The following is an 18375-nucleotide window of genomic DNA, read 5'->3' on the forward strand; positions in this document are numbered from 1 at the left end:
GGCCGTCTCCATAGCAACGCGCATGCGCGCCCTCCCCCGCCCCCGCCCGATGACATCACCCCGCCGCGGCCCCGCCCCCCGCGCTCTCCCATTGGCCGCTCGCTCTCCGGCCACGCCCCTCCCTCCCACCCGCCGAGGGGGCGGGGCCAGCGCGCCGCCGGCGCCCCGGGACGCGCTCCCATTGGTCGGCGGCGCCGTCAATCAGCGCCGCTCTTAAAGGGCCCGCGCAGCGTTTTGCGGGGCCGGCCCGGGGGGGGTCGGTACCGGGGGGGGGGCGGGCGGCGGCCGCGGGGCTCGGGCGGGCCCGGGGCGCTCTGGGGGCCTGAACGGGAGCGGGGGCGACCGGCAGCGACCCCCCCCCCCCCGCCGGGGCCCCCCCTCCCCGCCGGGCCGCCTCCCTCCCTCCCTCCGCCGGAGCTGCCGCAGCGCCGCTCGGAGCCCAGGTAGGAGCAGGGCCCGAGAGCCCCCGGGACCCCCGGAACCGACCCCCGGCACCACCCCCGGCCGGCAAACCCCCGATCCCAAACCCGCATCCCCGATCCCGAATCCGCATCCCCGATCCCAAACCCGCATCCCCGATCCCGAATCCGCATCCCCGATCCCGAATCCGCATCCCCGATCCCAAACCCGCATCCCCGATCCCAAACCCGCATCCCCAATCCGGCATCGCCATCCCGACCCCATCCCGGCCCCGGCATCCGCACCCCGAATCCAGCATCGCCATCCCGAATCCGGCATCGCCATCCCGAATCCGGCATCGCCATCCCGGCCCCGGCATCCGCATCCCGAATCCGGCATCCGCATCCCGATCCCATCCCGGCCCCGGCAGCCGCATCCCGAATCCCAAATCTGCATCCCCAAACCCGGCACCGCCATCCCAATTCCGGCATGCGCATCCCGAATCCCAAATCCGCATCCCGATCTCATCCCGGCCCCGGCAGCCAAATCCCAAATCCGGCATCGCCATCCCGATCCCATCCCGGCCCCGGCATCCGCATCCCGATCCTATCGCTGCCTCGGCATCCGCATGCCGAATCCCAAATCCGCATCCCAAATCCGGCGTCCACGTCCTGCAAATCCGCATCCCAAATCCGGCATCCACGTCCTGCATGCCGATCCCGAATTCCCGGGCCCGGCCCCGCCGTCCCCATCCCCATCCCATCCCCATCCCCATCCCCATCCCCATCCCATTCCCGGCATCTCCATTCTACCTCGGACACCCCCATCCCAATCCTGGCCCTGCCATCTCCATCCCCATCCCCTCCTAAAGCCCCCATCCCAAAGCCCCCAAACCCCATCCCGAACTCGATCCCAAAGCCCCCATCCCAAACCCCCCATCCCTGTCCTAAAGCCCCCAAACCCCCATCCCAAACCCCCCATCCTGAACCCCATCCCAATCCTGCTCTCCCCATCCCCATCCTAAAGACCCCATCCCAAACCCAGACCCCCCTCAACCCCATCCCAAACCCCATCCTAAAGCCCCCATCCCCCATCCCAAACCCTGCACCCCCATCCCGACCCCATCCCAAACTCCCCACCCCCATCTCCAACCCCACATCTCAACCCCCCCAATCCCCATCTCAAGCCCCCCACCCCAAATCCCCCATCCCAAACCCAAACTCTGCATCCCAAACCCAAACTCCGCATCCTAAAATCCCCATCTCAAACCCCCCACCCCAAATCCCCCATCCCCAACCCCATCCCAAACCCTGCACCCCCATCCTGACCCCATCCCAAACCCCATCCCCATCCCTGCATCCCAAATCCCACATCCCAAACTCCATCCCAACCCCAATCCTGGCCCCGCCATCCCCATCCCGACCCCGTCCCAAACCCAAACCCCCATCCCTGAGACCCCAACCCAAATCCCATCCCTACCCCCAGTACCTCCCAGTACCCCCCAGTGTCCCCCATTTCATCCCAGTGCCCCCCATTTCATCCCAGTGCCCCCCAGTACCCCCCAGTTCATCCCAGTACCCCCCAGTTCATCCCAGTGCCCCCCATTTCATCCCAGTGCCCCCATTTCATCCCAGTACCCCCCAGTACCCCCCAGTGCCCCCAGTGCCCCTCCAGTGCTCCCCATTTCACCCCAGTACCCCCCCATTGCACCCCCACCCCATCCCCCAGTGCTTCCCGGTGCCCAGGTGTGCCCAGGTGTGCCCAGGTGTGCCCAGGTGTGCCCAGGTGTGCCCAGGTGGGAGGCGCTGCCCACCCCAGAGTGGGTTCGGGACCCCCAGAATGGGTCAGGACTGGAGCAGTGCTGGGTGCTGATGCCATATTCCCATACCCAGGTGTGCCCAGGTGTGCCCAGGTGTGCCCAGGTGTGCCAGGATGATGTGCCAGGTGCTGCCCGCCATCAGCCAGGACCCCCAGAGTGGTTCAGGACCCCCAAAGAACCCAGTCTTGTACCAAGCCCTCACATCCCTCCCGCTCCATCTCTCCCCAGGTGTCTCCAGGTGCGCCCAGGTGCGCCCAGGTGCGCCCAGGATGACGTGCGAGGTGCTGCTCACCATCAGCCAGGACCCCCAAAGTGGATCAGGACCCCCACAATAATTCAGTTTCAGTTCAATCATTGATGTCCCTCCCACACTGTGTTTCCCCAGGTGTCCTCAGGTGTCCCCAGGTGTCCCCAGGTGTGCCCAGGTGTGCCCAGGACGACGTGCGAGGTGCTGCCCACCATCAGCCAGGACCCTCAGACAACCCAATCTTGCACAGTCACTCATGTCACTCCCACTCCATGTCCCCCCAGGTGTCCCCAGGTGTCTCCAGGTGCGCCCAGGTGCGCCCAGGTGTGCCCAGGACGATGTGCGAGGTGCTGCCCACCATCAGCCACGACCCCCAAAGAACCCAGTCTTGCACCAACCCCTCACATCGCTCCCATCCTGTATCTCCCCAGGTGTCCCCAGGTGTGCCCAGGTGCGCCCAGGTGCGCCCAGGTGTGCCCAGGATGATGTGCGAGGTGCTGCCCACCATCAGCGAGGACCCGCGGCGGGGCTCGGGCGCGGCCGAGGAGCCGGGGCTGGAGCAGCTGATGGTGCAGATGCTGCGGGAGCGCGAGCGGCTGCTGGAGACGCTGCGGGACACGCAGGAGGGGCTGAACACGGCGCACCTGCGGCTGCGCGACCTGGCCCACGAGAGGGACCTGCTGCAGCGCCAGCTCAACTGCGCCCTGCCGCAGGTCAGGCACACCTGGGGCCGCGGGGAGGGGGTAACGGTGGGGTTAAAGCAGGTGTGGTGTGGGAGGGGTTAAAGCAGGTGTGGTGTGGACAAACCAGGTGTGGTTGTGGTTAAAGGTGTGGTGTGGTGTGGGAGGGGTTAAAGCAGGTGTGGTTGTGGTTAAAGGTGGGGTTAAAGCAGGTGTGGTGTGCATAAACCAAGTGAGGTGTGGGTAAAGGTGGGGTTAAACCAGGTGTAGTATGGTGTGGGAGGGGTTAAAGCAGGTGTGGTGTGGACAAACCAGGTGTGGTGTGGGAGGGGTTAAACCAGGTTTAGTGTGGATAAACCAGGTGTGGTGTGGGAGGGGTTAAACCAGGTGTGGTGTGGAAAAACCAGGTGTGGTGTGGGAGGGGTTAAACCAGGTTTAGTGTGGATAAACCAGGTGTGGTGTGGTTAAAGGTGGGGTTAAACCAGGTGTGGTGTGGATAAACCAAGTGAGGTGTGGTTAAAGGTGGGGTTAAAGCAGGTGTGGTGTGGGAGGGGTTAAAGCAGGTGTGGTGTGGACAAACCAGGTGTGGTGTGGGAGGGGTTAAACCAGGTGTGGTGTGGATAAACCAGGTGTGGTGTGGGAGGGGTAAAACCAGGTGTGGTGTGGATAAACCAGGTGTGGTGTGGTTAAAGGTGGGGTTAAACCAGGTGTGGTGTGGATAAACCAAGTGAGGTGTGGGTAAAGGTGGGGTTAAAGCAGGTGTGGTGTGGGAGGGGTTAAACCAGGTGTGGTGTGGAAAAACCAGGTGTGGTTGTGGTTAAAGGTGTGGTGTGGTGTGGGCGGGGTTAAAGCAGGTGTGGTGTGGGTGGGGTTTGGTTAAACCAGGTGTGGTGTGGGTGAAGTTAAACCAGGTGTGGAGTGGTGTGGTTAAAGGTGTGGTGTGGTGTGGAAGGGGTTAAACCAGGTGTGGTGTGGTTAAAGCAGGTGTGGTGTGGTGTGGGAGGGGTTAAACCAGGTGTGGTGTGGGAGGGGTTAAACCAGGTGTGGTGTGGGTGGGGTTTGGTTAAACCAGGTGTGGTGTGGTTAAAGGTGGGGTTAAACCAGGTGTGGTGTAGATAAACCAGGTGTGGTGTGGGAGGGGTTAAACCAGGTGTGGTGTGGACAAACCAGGTGTGGTGCGGTGTGGAAGGGGTTAAACCAGGTGTGCTGTGGTTAAAGGTGGGGTTAAATCAGGTGTGTCCAGGTGTGGGAGGGGTTAAACCAGAGATGGAGTGGGTGAGGTCAAACCAGGTGTGCTGTGGTTCAAGGTGGGGTTAAAGCAGGTGTGGTCAGGGAGGGGAAGGGGTTAATCCAGGTGTGGTCGGGGTGGGGCAGGTGAGTGAGGGTCAGGTGTGGCCAAGTGTGTGTCCCCAATGTCCCCAATGTCCCCAAATGTCCCAAATCCCCCCAATGTCCCCAATGATGTCCCCATTGTCCCCACTGCCCCCCATATCCCCCAATGTCCTCACTGCTGTCCCCATGTCCCAAATCCCCCCCCAATGTCCCCAATCCCGCCCAGTGTCCTCAGTGTCCCCTCAGTGTCCCCTCAGTGTCCCCTCGGTGTCCCCTCGGTGTCCCCAGGAGCTGGCGGCGCTGACCAAGGAGCTGAACCTGTGCCGGGAGCAGCTCCTGGAGCGCGAGGAGGAAATCGCCGAGCTCAAGGCCGAGCGCAACAACACCCGCGTGAGCACCCGGGGTCCCCAGCGTCACCCCGGTGTCCCCAGTGTCACCCCAACGTCACCCCGGTGTCCCCAGGGTCCCCAATGTCACCCCAGTGTCCCCAATGTCACCCCAACGTCACCCCGGTGTCACCCCCGTGTCACCCCAGTGTCCCCAGTGTCACCCCGGTGTCCCCAGGGTCCCCCGTGTCACCCCAGTGTCACCCCAGCATCACCCCAGTGTCCCCAGGGTCCCCAATGTCACCCCAGTGTCCCCCGTGTCACCCCAGTGTCCCCCCAGTGTCCCCAGTGTCCCCAGGGTCCCCAATGTCACCCCAGGGTCCCCTGTGTCACCCCAGGGTCCCCAATGTCACCCCAGTGTCACCCCAGCGTCACCCCAGTGTCCCCAGGGTCCCCAATGTCACCCCAGTGTCACCCCAGTGTCCCCCCAGTGTCCCCACTGTCCCCAGTGTCCCCAGTGTCCCCAATGTCACCCCAGGGTCCCCAATGTCACCCCAGTGTCCCCAACGTCCCCAACGCTGTCCCCAGCTGCTGCTGGAGCACCTGGAGCACCTGGTGTCCCCAATGTCCCCAGTCCCCTCACTGTCCCCAACACCCCCAATGTCCCCAATGTCCCCAACACCCTCAATGTCCCAAATGTCCCCAATGATGTCCCCAACGCTGTCCCCAGCTGCTGCTGGAGCACCTGTCCCCAATGTCCCCAAGTGTCCCCAATGTCCCCAATGTCCCCAATCCCCCCAGTGCCCCCAATGTCCCAAATGTCCCCAATGATGTCCCCAACGCTGTCCCCAGCTGCTGCTGGAGCACCTGGAGCACCTGGTGTCCCCAATGTCCCCAATCCCCTCACTGTCCCCAATGTCCCCAATGTCCCCAACACCCCCAATGTCCCCACTGTCCCCAACATCCCCAACGCTGTCCCCAGCTGCTGCTGGAGCACCTGGAGCACCTGGTGTCCCCAATGTCCCCAATCCCCTCACTGTCCCCAATGTCCCCAATGTCCCCAACACCCCCAATGTCCCCAATGTCCCCAATGTCCCCAACACCCCCAATGTCCCCACTGTCCCCAACGTCCCCAACGCTGTCCCCAGCTGCTGCTGGAGCACCTGGAGCACCTGGTGTCGCGCCACGAGCGCTCTCTCCGCATGACCGTGGTCAAGCGCCAGGCGCAGTCCCCGGCCGGGGTCTCCTCCGAGGTCGAGGTGCTCAAGGCCCTCAAGTCGCTCTTCGAGCACCACAAGGCCCTGGATGAGAAGGTCTGGGGGGGCTTTAGGGGGTCCTGGGGGGTTTTGGGGGGAATTTGGGAGGTTTTGGGGGGTTTTGGGAGGTTTTGGGGAGGTTTAAGGCGATCTGGAGGCCCCTGGATGTGCCAGGTGGGACCTGATGGGACCTGGTGGGACCTGGTGGGATCTCAGGAGGGTTCTGGGGTGACCTGGCGGTCCTGGTGGGGTCTTTGGGGGTCCTAGGGGGTCTTTGGGGGAGTTTTGGAGGGATTTTGGGGTGACCTCGGGGGTCCTTGAGGGGTTTTAGAGGGGTTTTAAGGTGACCTGGTGGGACCTGAAGGTGTCTCAGGAGGGTTCTGGGGTGACCTGGGGGTCTTGGTGGGTCCTTGAGGAGTTTTTGGGGGGTCCTCGGGGGTCTTTGGGAGGTTTTGGGGGGATTTTGGGAGGTTTTGGGGGTTTTAAGGTGACCTGGTGGGACCTGAAGGGATCTCAGGAGGGTTCTGGGGTGACCTGGGGGTCCTTGGGGGGTCCCTGAGGAGTTTTTGGGGGGTCCTGAGGGGTTTCAAGGTCACCTGGTGGCACCTGGAGGTCCCCAAGGGGGTCTCGGGGGGTTCTGGGATGTCCCAGGTGACAACCGGGGGGGACCTGAAGGGGTCTCAGGAGGGTTCTGAGGTCACCTGGGGGTCCTTGGGGGGGTCTTTGGGGGGTCCTTGAGGGGTTTGGTGGCACCTGGTCACACCTGGCGGCCCTCAAGTGTCCCTGGGGGGGGGGACCCAAAGGGGTCTCAGGGGTCACACAGGTGGCTCTGGGGACATCTCGGGGGGGTTCTGGTGTCCCCTCGATGTCACCCCGATGATGTCACCCCGATGATGTCACCCCGATGATGTCACCCCGATGTCACCCCTCGATGTCACCCCCGGTGTCCCCAGGTGCGGGAGCGGCTGCGGGTGGCCCTGGAGCGCGTGGCCGTCCTCGAGGAGGAGCTGGAGGTGTCCAACCAGGAGGTGGGGACAGCAGGGGACACCAGGGGACACCGGGGGACACCAGGGGACACCAGGGGACACCGGGGGACACCAGGGGACACCGGGGGACACCGGAGTGGGGACACCAGGGGACACCGGGGGACACCAGGGGACACCGGAGTGGGGACACCAGGGGACACCGGGGGACACCAGGGGACACCGGGGCGGTGACACCGTGGTGGTGACACTGAGCGGTGACACTGGGCGGTGACACTGGGCGGTGACACTGGGCGGTGACACTGGTTGGTGACACCGGGGTGGTGACACTGGGTGGTGACACCGGGGCGGTGACACCAGGGTGGTGACACCGGGGTGGTGACACTGGGCGGTGACACTGGTTGGTGACACCGGGGCGGTGACACTGGGTGGTGACACTGGGTGGTGACACTGGGTGGTGACACTGGGTGGTGACACCAGGGTGGTGACACTGGGTGGTGACACCGGGGTGGTGACACTGGGTGGTGACACCGGGGCGGTGACACCGGGGTGGTGACACCGGGGTGGTGACACTGGTTGGTGACACCGGGGCGGTGACACTGGGTGGTGACATTGGGCGGTGACACTGGGGTGGTGACACTGGGGTGGTGACACCGGGGCGGTGACACTGGGCGGTGACACCAGGGTGGTGACACTGGGTGGTGACATTGGGCGGTGACACTGGGGTGGTGACACTGGGTGGTGACACTGGGTGGTGACACCAGGGTGGTGACACTGGGTGGTGACATTGGGCGGTGACACCGGGGTGGTGACACTGGTTGGTGACACTGGTTGGTGACACCGGGGCGGTGACACCGGGGTGGTGACACTGGTTGGTGACACCGGGGCGGTGACACTGGGTGGTGACACTGGGTGGTGACACCGTGGTGGTGACACTGGGTGGTGACACTGGTTGGTGACACCGGGGCGGTGACACTGGGTGGTGACACTGGGTGGTGACACCGTGGTGGTGACACTGGGTGGTGACACTGGTTGGTGACACCGGGGCGGTGACACCAGGGTGGTGACACTGGTTGGTGACACCAGGGTGGTGACACTGGTTGGTGACACTGGGTGGTGACACTGGGTGGTGACACCGGGGTGGTGACACTGGGTGGTGACACCAGGGTGGTGACACTGGGTGGTGACACTGGTTGGTGACACCGGGGCGGTGACACTGGGTGGTGACACCGGGTGGTGACACTGGGTGGTGACACTGGGTGGTGACACCAGGGTGGTGACACTGGGTGGTGACACTGGTTGGTGACACCGGGGTGGTGACACTGGTTGGTGACACCAGGGTGGTGACACTGGGGTGGTGACACTGGGTGGTGACACCGGGTGGTGACACTGGGTGGTGACACTGGTTGGTGACACCGGGGTGGTGACACTGGTTGGTGACACCAGGGTGGTGACACCAGGGTGGTGACACTGGGTGGTGACACTGGGTGGTGACACCAGGGTGGTGACACTGGGTGGTGACACCGGGGCGGTGACACCAGGGTGGTGACACTGGGTGGTGACACTGGGTGGTGACACCGGGGTGGTGACACTGGTTGGTGACACCGGGGTGGTGACACTGGGTGGTGACACTGGGTGGTGACACCGGGGTGTCCCTGTGGGTGGTGACACTGGGTGGTGACACCGGGGTGTCCCCGTGGGTGGTGACACTGGGTGGTGACACTGGGTGGTGACACCGGGGTGTCCCCGTGGGTGGTGACACCGGGGTGGTGACACTGGTTGGTGACACCGGGGTGGTGACACTGGGTGGTGACACTGGGTGGTGACACTGGGTGGTGACACCGGGGTGGTGACACTGGGTGGTGACACTGGGTGGTGACACCGGGGTGGTGACACTGGTTGGTGACACCGGGGCGGTGACACCGGGGTGTCCCCGTGGGTGGTGCCGGGGGTGACGCCCATCGCGGTCCTTTGGAGGGTGACACCTGCGCTCTGTCCCTGTGTCCCCCTGGGGGTGGCACCTGTCCCTGTCCCCCAGTATCCCTGTCCGTGGGAGTGACACTGTCCCCTGTCCCTGTCCCCATGGCCCTGTTGGTGACATTGTCACTGTCCCCACAGTCGCTGTCCCTTCGGGGGCAGCTGTCCCTGTCCCTGATGTCACCATTGAGGTGACATTGTCACTGCCATTGTCCCCATGTCACTGTCCTCACAGTCCCTGTCCCTGTCCCTGAGGTGACACTGTCCCTGTCCCCATGTCCCTGTTGGTGGCATTGTCCCCTCATTGTCCCCACAGTCCCTGTCCCTGTCCCTGTCCCTGTTGGTGACATTGTCACTGCCATTGTCCCCATGTCATTGTCCTCACAGTTCCCTGTCCCTGTCCCTGAGGTGACACTGTCCCTGTCCCCATGTCCCTGTTGGTGGCATTGTCCCCTCATTGTCCCCACAGTCCCTGTCCCTGTCCGTGTCCCTGTTGGTGACACTGTCACTGCCATTGTCCCCACAGTCCCTGTCCCTGATGTCACCATTGAGGTGTCATTGTCCCCATGTCACTGTCATTGTCCCCTCATTGTCCCCACAGTCGCTGTCCCTGTCCCTGTCCCTGTCCCTGTCCCTGTTGGTGACACTGTCACTGTCATTGTCCCCACAGTCGCTGTCCCTGTCCCTGTCCCTGTCCCTGTTGGTGACACTGTCACTGTCATTGTCCCCACAGTTGCTGTCCCTGTCCCTGTCCGTGTCCCTGTTGGTGACATTGTCACTGCCATTGTCCCCACAGTCGCTGTCCCTGTCCCTGTCCGTGTCCCTGTTGGTGACACTGTCACTGTCATTGTCCCCACAGTCGCTGTCCCTGTCCCTGTCCCTGTCCGTGTCCCTGTTGGTGACATTGTCACTGCCATTGTCCCCACAGTCGCTGTCCCTCCGGGAGCAGCTGTCCCTGTCCCTGATGTCTCCATTGAGGTGACATTGTCATTGTCCCTTCATTGTCACTGCCATTGTCCCCTCATTGTCCCCACAGTCCCTGTCCCTGTTGGTGACACTGTCACTCTCATTGTCCCTTCACTGTCCCCTCATTGTCCCCACAGTCCCTGTCCCTCCGGGAGCAGCTGTCCCTGTCCCTGTTGGTGACACTGACGCTGTCACTGTCACTGTCACTCTCATTGTCCCCACAGTCGCTGTCCCTGTCCCTGTCCCTGTCCCTGTCCCTGTCCCTGTCCCTGTTGGTGACATTGTCACTGCCATTGTCCCCACAGTCGCTGTCCCTGTCCCTGTCCGTGTCCCTGTTGGTGACATTGTCACTGCCATTGTCCCCACAGTCCCTGTCCCTCCGGGAGCAGCTGTCCCTGTCCCTGTTGGTGACACTGACGCTGTCACTGTCACTGTCCCCTCATTGTCCCCACAGTCCCTGTCCCTGTCCCTGTTGGTGACACTGTCACTGTCACTGTCACTCTCATTGTCCCCACAGTCCCTGTCCCTGTCCCTGTTGGTGACACTGACACTCTCACTGTCCCCACAGTCCCTGTCCCTCCGGGAGCATCTGTCCCTGTCCCTGATGTCACCATTGAGGTGACATTGTCCCCTCATTGTCCCCACAGTCCCTGTCCCTCCGGGAGCAGCTGTCCCTGTCCCTGTTGGTGACACTGACGCTGTCACTCTCATTGTCCCCACAGTCCCTGTCCCTCCAGGAGCAGCTGTCCCTGTTGGTGACACTGTCACTCTCATTGTCACTGTCACTGTCCCCTCGTTGTCCCCACAGTCCCTGTCCCTCCGGGAGCAGCTGTCCCGGCGCCGCTCGGGCCTGGAGGACGCGGCCACCGACGGGGACAGCGCGGTGAGGGGACACTGGGGACACTGGGGGGGACACTGGGGACACTGGGGGGGACACTGGGGACACTGTGGGGGGGGGACATTGGGGACATTGGGGGGGTCAGGGGCGGTCACCGATGGGGACAGCGAGGGGGACACCGGGGTGGGGGTCAGAGGGGACACCGGGAGGGGGGGGGGACAGCGCGGTGAGGGGACACTGGGGGGACACTGAGGGGACACTGGGGGGGTCAGGGGACATTGAGGGGGTCGGGGGTCACCGGTGGGGACAGAGCGGTGAGGGGACAATGGGGACACCGGGGGGGGGGGTCAGAGGGGACACCAGGGGAGGGTCAGGGGACAGTGGGGGGCTCAGGGGTCAGAGGTCAGGGGTCGGGGGTCAGAGGTCAGCGTGTCCCCCCAGGCGGAGCTGGAGGCGTCGCTGGGCCGGCAGCGCGTGGCCGCCCTGTGCCGGCAGCTGGGGCGGCTGCAGGACGAGGCCAACGCGGCCCAGAGGGAGCTGGCCCGGGCCCACGAGGCGGGGGCCAAGCTGCAGAGGGACCTCAAGGAGGTGAGAGTGGGGCGGGATATGGAAAAAACGGGAAAAAACGGGAAAAAACGGTGAAAAAACGGTGAAAAAACGGGAAAAAACGGCAAAAAAAAGGGCTGAAAATGGATAAAAATGGCCCAAACTGGGAGGGTTTCACCCCAAACTGGGAGGAAATGGCCCAAAGTGGGAGCTGGTCCAGGCACACGAGGCGGGGGCCAAGCTGCAGAGGGACCTCAAGGAGGTGAGAGTGGGGCGGGATATGGAAAAAACGGGAAAAAACGGTGAAAAAACGGTGAAAAAACGGGAAAAAACGGCGAAAAAACGGCAAAAAAACAGCTGAAAAATGGATAAAAATGGCCCAAACTGGGAGGGTTTCACCCCAAACTGGGAGGAAATGGCCCAAAGTGGGAGCTGGCCCGGGCCCACGAGGCGGGGGCCAAGCTGCAGAGGGACCTCAAGGAGGTGAGAGTGGGGCGGGATATGGAAAAAACCGGTGAAAAAACGGTGAAAAAACGGTGAAAAAATGGGAAAAAACGGTAAAAAAACAGCAAAAAAGGGCTAAAAATGGCCCAAACTGGGAGGGTTTCACCCCAAACTGGGAGGAAATGGCCCAAAGTGGGAGCTGGTCCAGGCACATGAGGCGGGGGCCAAGCTGCAGAGGGACCTCAAGGAGGTGAGAGTGGGGCGGGATATGGAAAAAACCGGTGAAAAAACGGTGAAAAAACGGTGAAAAAACGGGAAAAAACGGCAAACAAACGGCTGAAAATTTGATAAAAATGGCCCAAACTGGGAGGGTTTCACCCCAAACTGGGAGGAAATGGCCCAAAGTGGGAGCTGGTCCAGGCACACGAGGCGGGGGCCAAGCTGCAGAGGGACCTCAAGGAGGTGAGAGTGGGGCGGGATATGGAAAAAACCGGTGAAAAAACGGTGAAAAAACGGTGAAAAAACGGGAAAAAACGGCAAAAAACCAGCTGAAAAATTGATAAAAATGGCCCAAACTGGGAGGGTTTCACCCCAAACTGGGAGGGTTTCACCCCAAAGTGGGGGCTGGGCCGGGCCCACGAGGTGGGGCCGAGCTCCAGAAGGACCTCAAGGAGGTGAGAGTGGGGTGAAATATCGAAAAAATGGGAAAAAACGGGGGGAAAAACGGGGAAAAATGGGGAAAAATGGGGAAAAATGGGGAAAAATGGCATCAAACTGGGATGATGTCCCCAATGTCCCCAAATGTCCCCAATGCCCCCAACGCCCCCAGTGTCCCCAGTAGTGTCCCTAGATGTCCCCAATGGTGTCCCCAATGTCCCCAAATCCCCCCAATGTCCCCCCAACACCCCCAGTGTCCCCATTGTCCCCAATGTCCCCGATGTCCCAAACCCCCCCAACGTCCCCAATGTCCCCAGTGGTGTCCCCAATGTCCCCAATATTCCCCCAATGCCCCCCAATGTCCCCGATGTCCCCAAATCCCCTCAATGTCCCCAATCCCCCCCATGTCCCCAGTGATGTCCCCCTAATGTCCCCGATGTCCCCGATGTCCCCAATATCCCCAATGTCCCCAATGTCCCCAATGATGTCCGCAATGTCCCCATTGTCCCCAATCCCCCCCAGTGCCCCAATCCCCCCCAGTGTCCCCAATGTCCCCAATGTCCCCAGTGATGTCCCCAAATCCCCTCAATGTCCCCAATCCCCCCCATGTCCCCAGTGGTGTCCCCAATCACCCCCGCTGTCCCGGTGATGTCCCCAATGTCCCCGATGTCCCCAATCCCCCCCAGTGTCCCCAATGTCCCCAGTGTCCCCAATCCCCCCGATGTCCCCAATGTCCCCAGTGATGTCCCCACTGTCCCCAGTGTCCCCAGTGGTGTCCCCAGCGGTGTCCCCACTGTCCCCAGTGGTGTCCCCCATCCCCCCCGCTGTCCCGGTGATGTCCCCAATGTCCCCAATGTCCCCACTGTCCCCAATGTCCCCAGTGATGTCCCCACTGTCCCTGATGTCCCCAGTGTCCCCAATGATGTCCCCAGTGATGTCCCCAGTGATGTCCCCAGTGTCCCCAATGTCCCCAGTGGTGTCCCCCGTCCCCCCCGCTGTCCCGGTGATGTCCCCCTAATGTCCCCAATGTCCCCAGTGATGTCCCCAGTGTCCCCAGTGGTGTCCCCCGTCCCCCCCGCTGTCCCGGTGATGTCCCCAATGTCCCCAATCCCCCCCAGTGTCCCCAATGTCCCCAATGTCCCCCGTCCCCCCCGCTGTCCCGGTGATGTCCCCCTAATGTCCCCAATGTCCCCAGTGATGTCCCCAGTGATGTCCCCAGTGGTGTCCCCAGTGGTGTCCCCAGTGTCCCCAGTGTCCCCAGTGATGTCCCCAATGTCCCCACTGTCCCCAGTGTCCCCAGTGGTGTCCCCCGTCCCCCCCGCTGTCCCCGTGATGTCCCCCTAATGTCCCCAATGTCCCCAATGTCCCCAGTGATGTCCCCAGTGTCCCCAGTGTCCCCAGTGGTGTCCCCAATCCCCCCGCTGTCCCGGTGATGTCCCCCTAATGTCCCCAATGTCCCCAATGTCCCCCGTCCCCCCCGCTGTCCCGGTGATGTCCCCGCCGTGTCCCCGCAGGCGCTGGCCCAGCGCGAGGACATGGAGGAGCGCATCACGACGCTGGAGCGGCGCTACCTGAGCGCCCAGCGCGAGGCCACCTCCCTGCACGACGCCAACGACCGCCTGGAGAACGAGCTGGCCAGCAAGGAGAGCCTGTACAGACAGGTGACACACCTGGGGACACCTGGGACACACCTGGGGACACCTGGGATAGGGGGGATACACCTGGGTTACACCTGGGATAGATGGGATACACCTGGATTACACCTGGGGAACGAGCTGGCCAGCAAGGAGAGCCTGTACCGGCAGGTGACACACCTGGGGACACACCTGGGGACACCTGGGACACACCTGGGGACACCGGGGACACACCTGGGATAGGGGGGGATACACCTGGAATAGATGGGACACACCTGGAGAACGAGCTGGCCAGCAAGGAGAGCCTGTACAGACAGGTGACACACCTGGGGACACACCTGGGGACACCGGGGACACACCTGGGACACACCTGGGGACACCTGAGATACACCTGAGATAGGGGGGGACACACCTGGAGAACGAGCTGGCCAGCAAGGAGAGCCTGTACCGGCAGGTGACACACCTGGGGACACACCTGGGGTAGATGGGACACACCTGGGTTACACCTGGGGACACACCTGGGACACACCTGGGGACACCTGAGATACACCTGGGGACACACCTGGGGACACCTGGGGACACACCTGGGGACACCGGGGACACACCTGGGGACACACCTGGGGACACCTGGGACACACCTGGGGACACACCTGGGACACACCTGGGGACAGTGGGGACACACCTGGGGACACACCTGGGGACACACCTGGGGACACCTGAGACACACCTGGGGACACCTGGGACACACCTGGGACACACCTGGGATAGATGGGATACACCTGGGTTACACCTGGGGAAGGAGCTGGCCAGCAAGGAGAGCCTGTACAGACAGGTGACACACCTGGGGACACCTGGGGACACCTGGGATACACCTGGGGACAGTGGGGACACACCTGGGGACAGTGGGGACACACCTGGGGACAGTGGGGACACACCTGGGACACACCTGGGACACACCTGGGGACACACCTGGGGACACACCTGGGATAGATGGGATACACCTGGGGAAGGAGCTGGCCAGCAAAGAGAGCCTGTACAGACAGGTGACACACCTGGGGACACACCTGGGACACACCTGGGACACACCTGGGGACACCTGGGATACACCTGGGGACACACCTGGGGACATTGGGGACACACCTGAGATAAACCTGAGATAGAGGGGAAACACCTGGGGACACACCTGGGGACACACCTGGGACACACCTGGGGACACACCTGGACACACCTGGGGACACACCTGGGGACACACCTTGGTGTCCCCATTGGTGTCCCCACCACCGGTTGATGTTTTCCCCCCCACCCCCATCCTTGTCCTTCACTCAATGTCCCCAACGTCCCCCCCCCAAATCCATGTCCCCAAATGTCCCCAAGGCCCCCAATGTCCTCGATGTCCCCAAATGTCCCCAAGGCCCCCAATGTCCTCGATGTCCCCAATGTCCCCAATGTCCCCAATGTCCCCAACGCCCCCGATGTCCCCAATGTCCCCGATGTCCCCAATGTCCCCAATGTCCCCAACACCCCAAATGTCCCCAATGTCCCCAAATGTCCCCAATGTCCCCAATGTCCCCAAATGTCCCCAAGGCCCCCAATGTCCCCAAATGTCCCCAATGTCCCCAAATGTCCCTGATGTCCCCAATGTCCCCAGCACCCCAAATGTCCTCGATGTTCCCAATGTCCCCCAATGTCCCCAATGTCCCCATGACCCCCAATGCCTCCAATGTCCCCAACGCCCCCAACATCCCAAATGTCCCCAACATCCCCAATGTCCCTGATCCCCACAATGTCCCCCAATGTCCCCCAATGTCCCAATGCCCCCAATATCCCCAATGTCCTCGATGTCCCCGATGTCCCCAATGCCCCCAATGTCCTCGATGTCCCCAACATCCCCAACGCCCCCGATGCCCCCGATGTCCCCGCTGTCCCCGATGTCCCCAATGTCCCCCAATGTCCCCGCTGTCCCCCAATGTCCCCAGAGCGAGGAGAAGGGCCGGCAGCTGCAGGAGTGGCTGGAGAACACCTGAACTCCCCAATGTCCCCAACACCCCCAATGTCCCCGATGTCCCCAATGTCCCCGACGTCCCCAATGTCCCCGCTGTCCCCAGAGCGAGGAGAAGGGCCGGCAGCTGCAGGAGTGGCTGGAGGACGCCAAGGCCAAGCTGCAGCTGACCCTGCAGAAGGCCGAGACCCTGCCCGAGATCGAGGCCCAGCTGGCCCAGAGGGTGGCGGCGCTCACCAAGGTGGGGCTGGGGGCGGCTCGGGGGGGCCCCGGGCGGATTTGGGGGGGTCCTGGGCGGGGTTTGAGGGGGTCCCAGGGGGGTCTTGAGGAGGCTTGAGGGGGATTTGGGGGCGGCTTGGGGGGGTCTTGAGGAGTCTGGGGAGATTTGGGGAAATTTGAGGGGGATTTGGGGGGGTTTGAGGGGGTCCCAGTGGGGTCTAGGGGGGTCTTGAGGAGGCTTGAGGGGGATTTGGGGGAGCTTGGGAGGGGGGTGAGAGGTTTTGGGGAGATTTGGGGAAAATTTGGGGGGGATTTGGGGGAATTTGGGGGAAATTTGGGGGGGGTCCCAGTGGGGTCTAGGGGGGTCTTGAGGAGGTTTGAGGGGGATTTGGGGGCGGCTTGGGGGGGTCTTGAGGAGTCTGGGGGATCTGGGGGATTTGGGGGAATTTGGGGGAAATTTGGGGGGGTCCCAGTGGGGTCTAGGGGGGTCTTGAGGAGGTTTGAGGGGGATTTGGGGGAGCTTGGGGGGTCTTGGGGGGATTTGGGGGGAATTCGAGGGGGTTTGGGGGGGTCCTGGGTGGATTTTGGGGGGTTTGAGGGAGTTTAGGGGGGGTCTGAGAGGTTTTGGGGTGATTTGGGGGGTCCTGGGGGGGTCTGCGGGGGGATTTGGGGGAAATTTTGGGGGAATTTGGGGGGGGGGGGGGGGGGGGTTGAGGGGGTCCCAGAGGGGTCTTGAGGAGGTTTGAGGGGGGGTTTGGGGGGTCCTGGAGGGATTTGGGGGAGTTTTGGGGGGTCCTGAGGAGTCTGGGGGATTTGGGGGAATTTGGGGGGGATTTGGGGGGAAGTTGGGGGGGCTTTGAGGGGGTCCCAGTGGGGTCTAGGGGGGTCTTGAGGAGGTTTGAGGGGGGTTTGGGGGGTCTTGAGGGGTTTTGGGGGAATTTTGGGGGGAATTTTGGGGGAGTTTTAGGGGGATTTGGGGGTGTCTTGAGGGGTTTTGAGGGAATTTTGGGGCAGTTTCGTGGGGGTTTGGGGCACACCAAGGTGGGTTTGGGGTCTGGGGACGTCCTGAGGGAAATGTCCCCCCCCCGAAATGTCCCCAAATGTCCCCAAATGTCCCCAAATGTCCCCAAAATGTCCCCAAATGTCCCCAGGCCGAGGAGCGCCACGGGAATTTCGAGGAGCGGCTGCGTCAGCTCGAGGCCCAACTGCAGGAGAAGAACCAGGAGCTGCAGAGGGTGGGCACCCCAAAAAATGGGGAACCCCCCCAAAAAAAATGGGGACCCCAAAAAAATGGGGAAACCCCGAAAATGGGAAATCCCGAAAATGGGGAAACCCCCAAAATGGGAAATTCTATAAAATGGGAAATTCTAAAAAATGGGAAACCCCAAAAATGGGAAATTCTTAAAGTGGGGAAATCCTGAAAATGGGAAATTCTAAAAAATGGGAAATTCTAAAAAATGGGAAATTCTAAAAATGGGAAACCTCAAAAAATGGGGACCCCAAAAAATGGGGAAACCTCAAATTTGGGAAATCCCGAAAATGGGAAATTCTAAAAAATGGGAAATCCCGAAAATGGGAAATTCTTAAAAGGGGAAATTCTAAAAATGGGAAATTCTAAAAAATGGGAAAGCCCAAAAATGGGAAACCCCAAAAATGGGAAATTCTTAAAAGGGGAAATTCTAAAAATGGGAAATTCTAAAAATGGGAAACCTCAAAAAATGGGGACCCCAAAAAATGGGAAACCCCAAAAATGGGAAACCCCAAAAATGGGAAATTCTAAAAAATGGGAAACCCCAAAAATGGGAAATCCCGAAAATGGGAAATTCTAAAAAATGGGAAATTCTAAAATGGGAAACCTCAAAAAATGGGGACCCCAAAAAATGGGGAAACCTCAAATTTGGAAACCTCAAAAATGGGGAAACCCCGAAAATGGGAAATCCCGAAAATGGGAAATTCTAAAAAATGGGAAATTCTAAAAATGGGAAACCTCAAAAAATGGGGGGAAACCCCAAAAATGGGAAATCCCGAAAATGGGAAATTCTAAAAATGGGGA

General features: G+C 61.6%; 2 protein-coding genes across 2 annotated transcripts in view; one reads left to right on the forward strand and one right to left on the reverse strand.

Annotated features, from left to right (window-relative positions):
- The window catches only part of LOC118701185 (uncharacterized), a 2256-nt gene extending 1157 nt beyond the window's left edge, over nt 1–1099 (reverse strand). Inside the window, exon 1 of the mRNA XM_036405817.1 lies at nt 705–1099. Coding sequence (XP_036261710.1) covers nt 705–1084 — 380 coding nt within the window. The 5' untranslated portion in view covers nt 1085–1099. The remainder of the gene's footprint in view (nt 1–704) is intronic.
- LOC118701184 (liprin-alpha-3-like) lies at nt 241–17557 on the forward strand (the record flags this gene model as incomplete). The annotated part of the gene is made up of 10 exons (XM_054518362.1): nt 241–443; nt 2907–3178; nt 4766–4867; nt 5952–6116; nt 7013–7087; nt 10794–10868; nt 11265–11411; nt 13985–14131; nt 16210–16344; nt 17474–17557. Coding segments are annotated over exons 2-10 (1161 nt in total), but the record flags the coding sequence as incomplete, so codon positions are not given.
- Between the last annotated feature and the right edge of the window lie 818 nt (nt 17558–18375).

This window comes from Molothrus ater, unplaced genomic scaffold (assembly GCF_012460135.2).
Source record: "Molothrus ater isolate BHLD 08-10-18 breed brown headed cowbird unplaced genomic scaffold, BPBGC_Mater_1.1 matUn_MA701, whole genome shotgun sequence".
NCBI lineage: Eukaryota > Metazoa > Chordata > Aves > Passeriformes > Icteridae > Molothrus > Molothrus ater.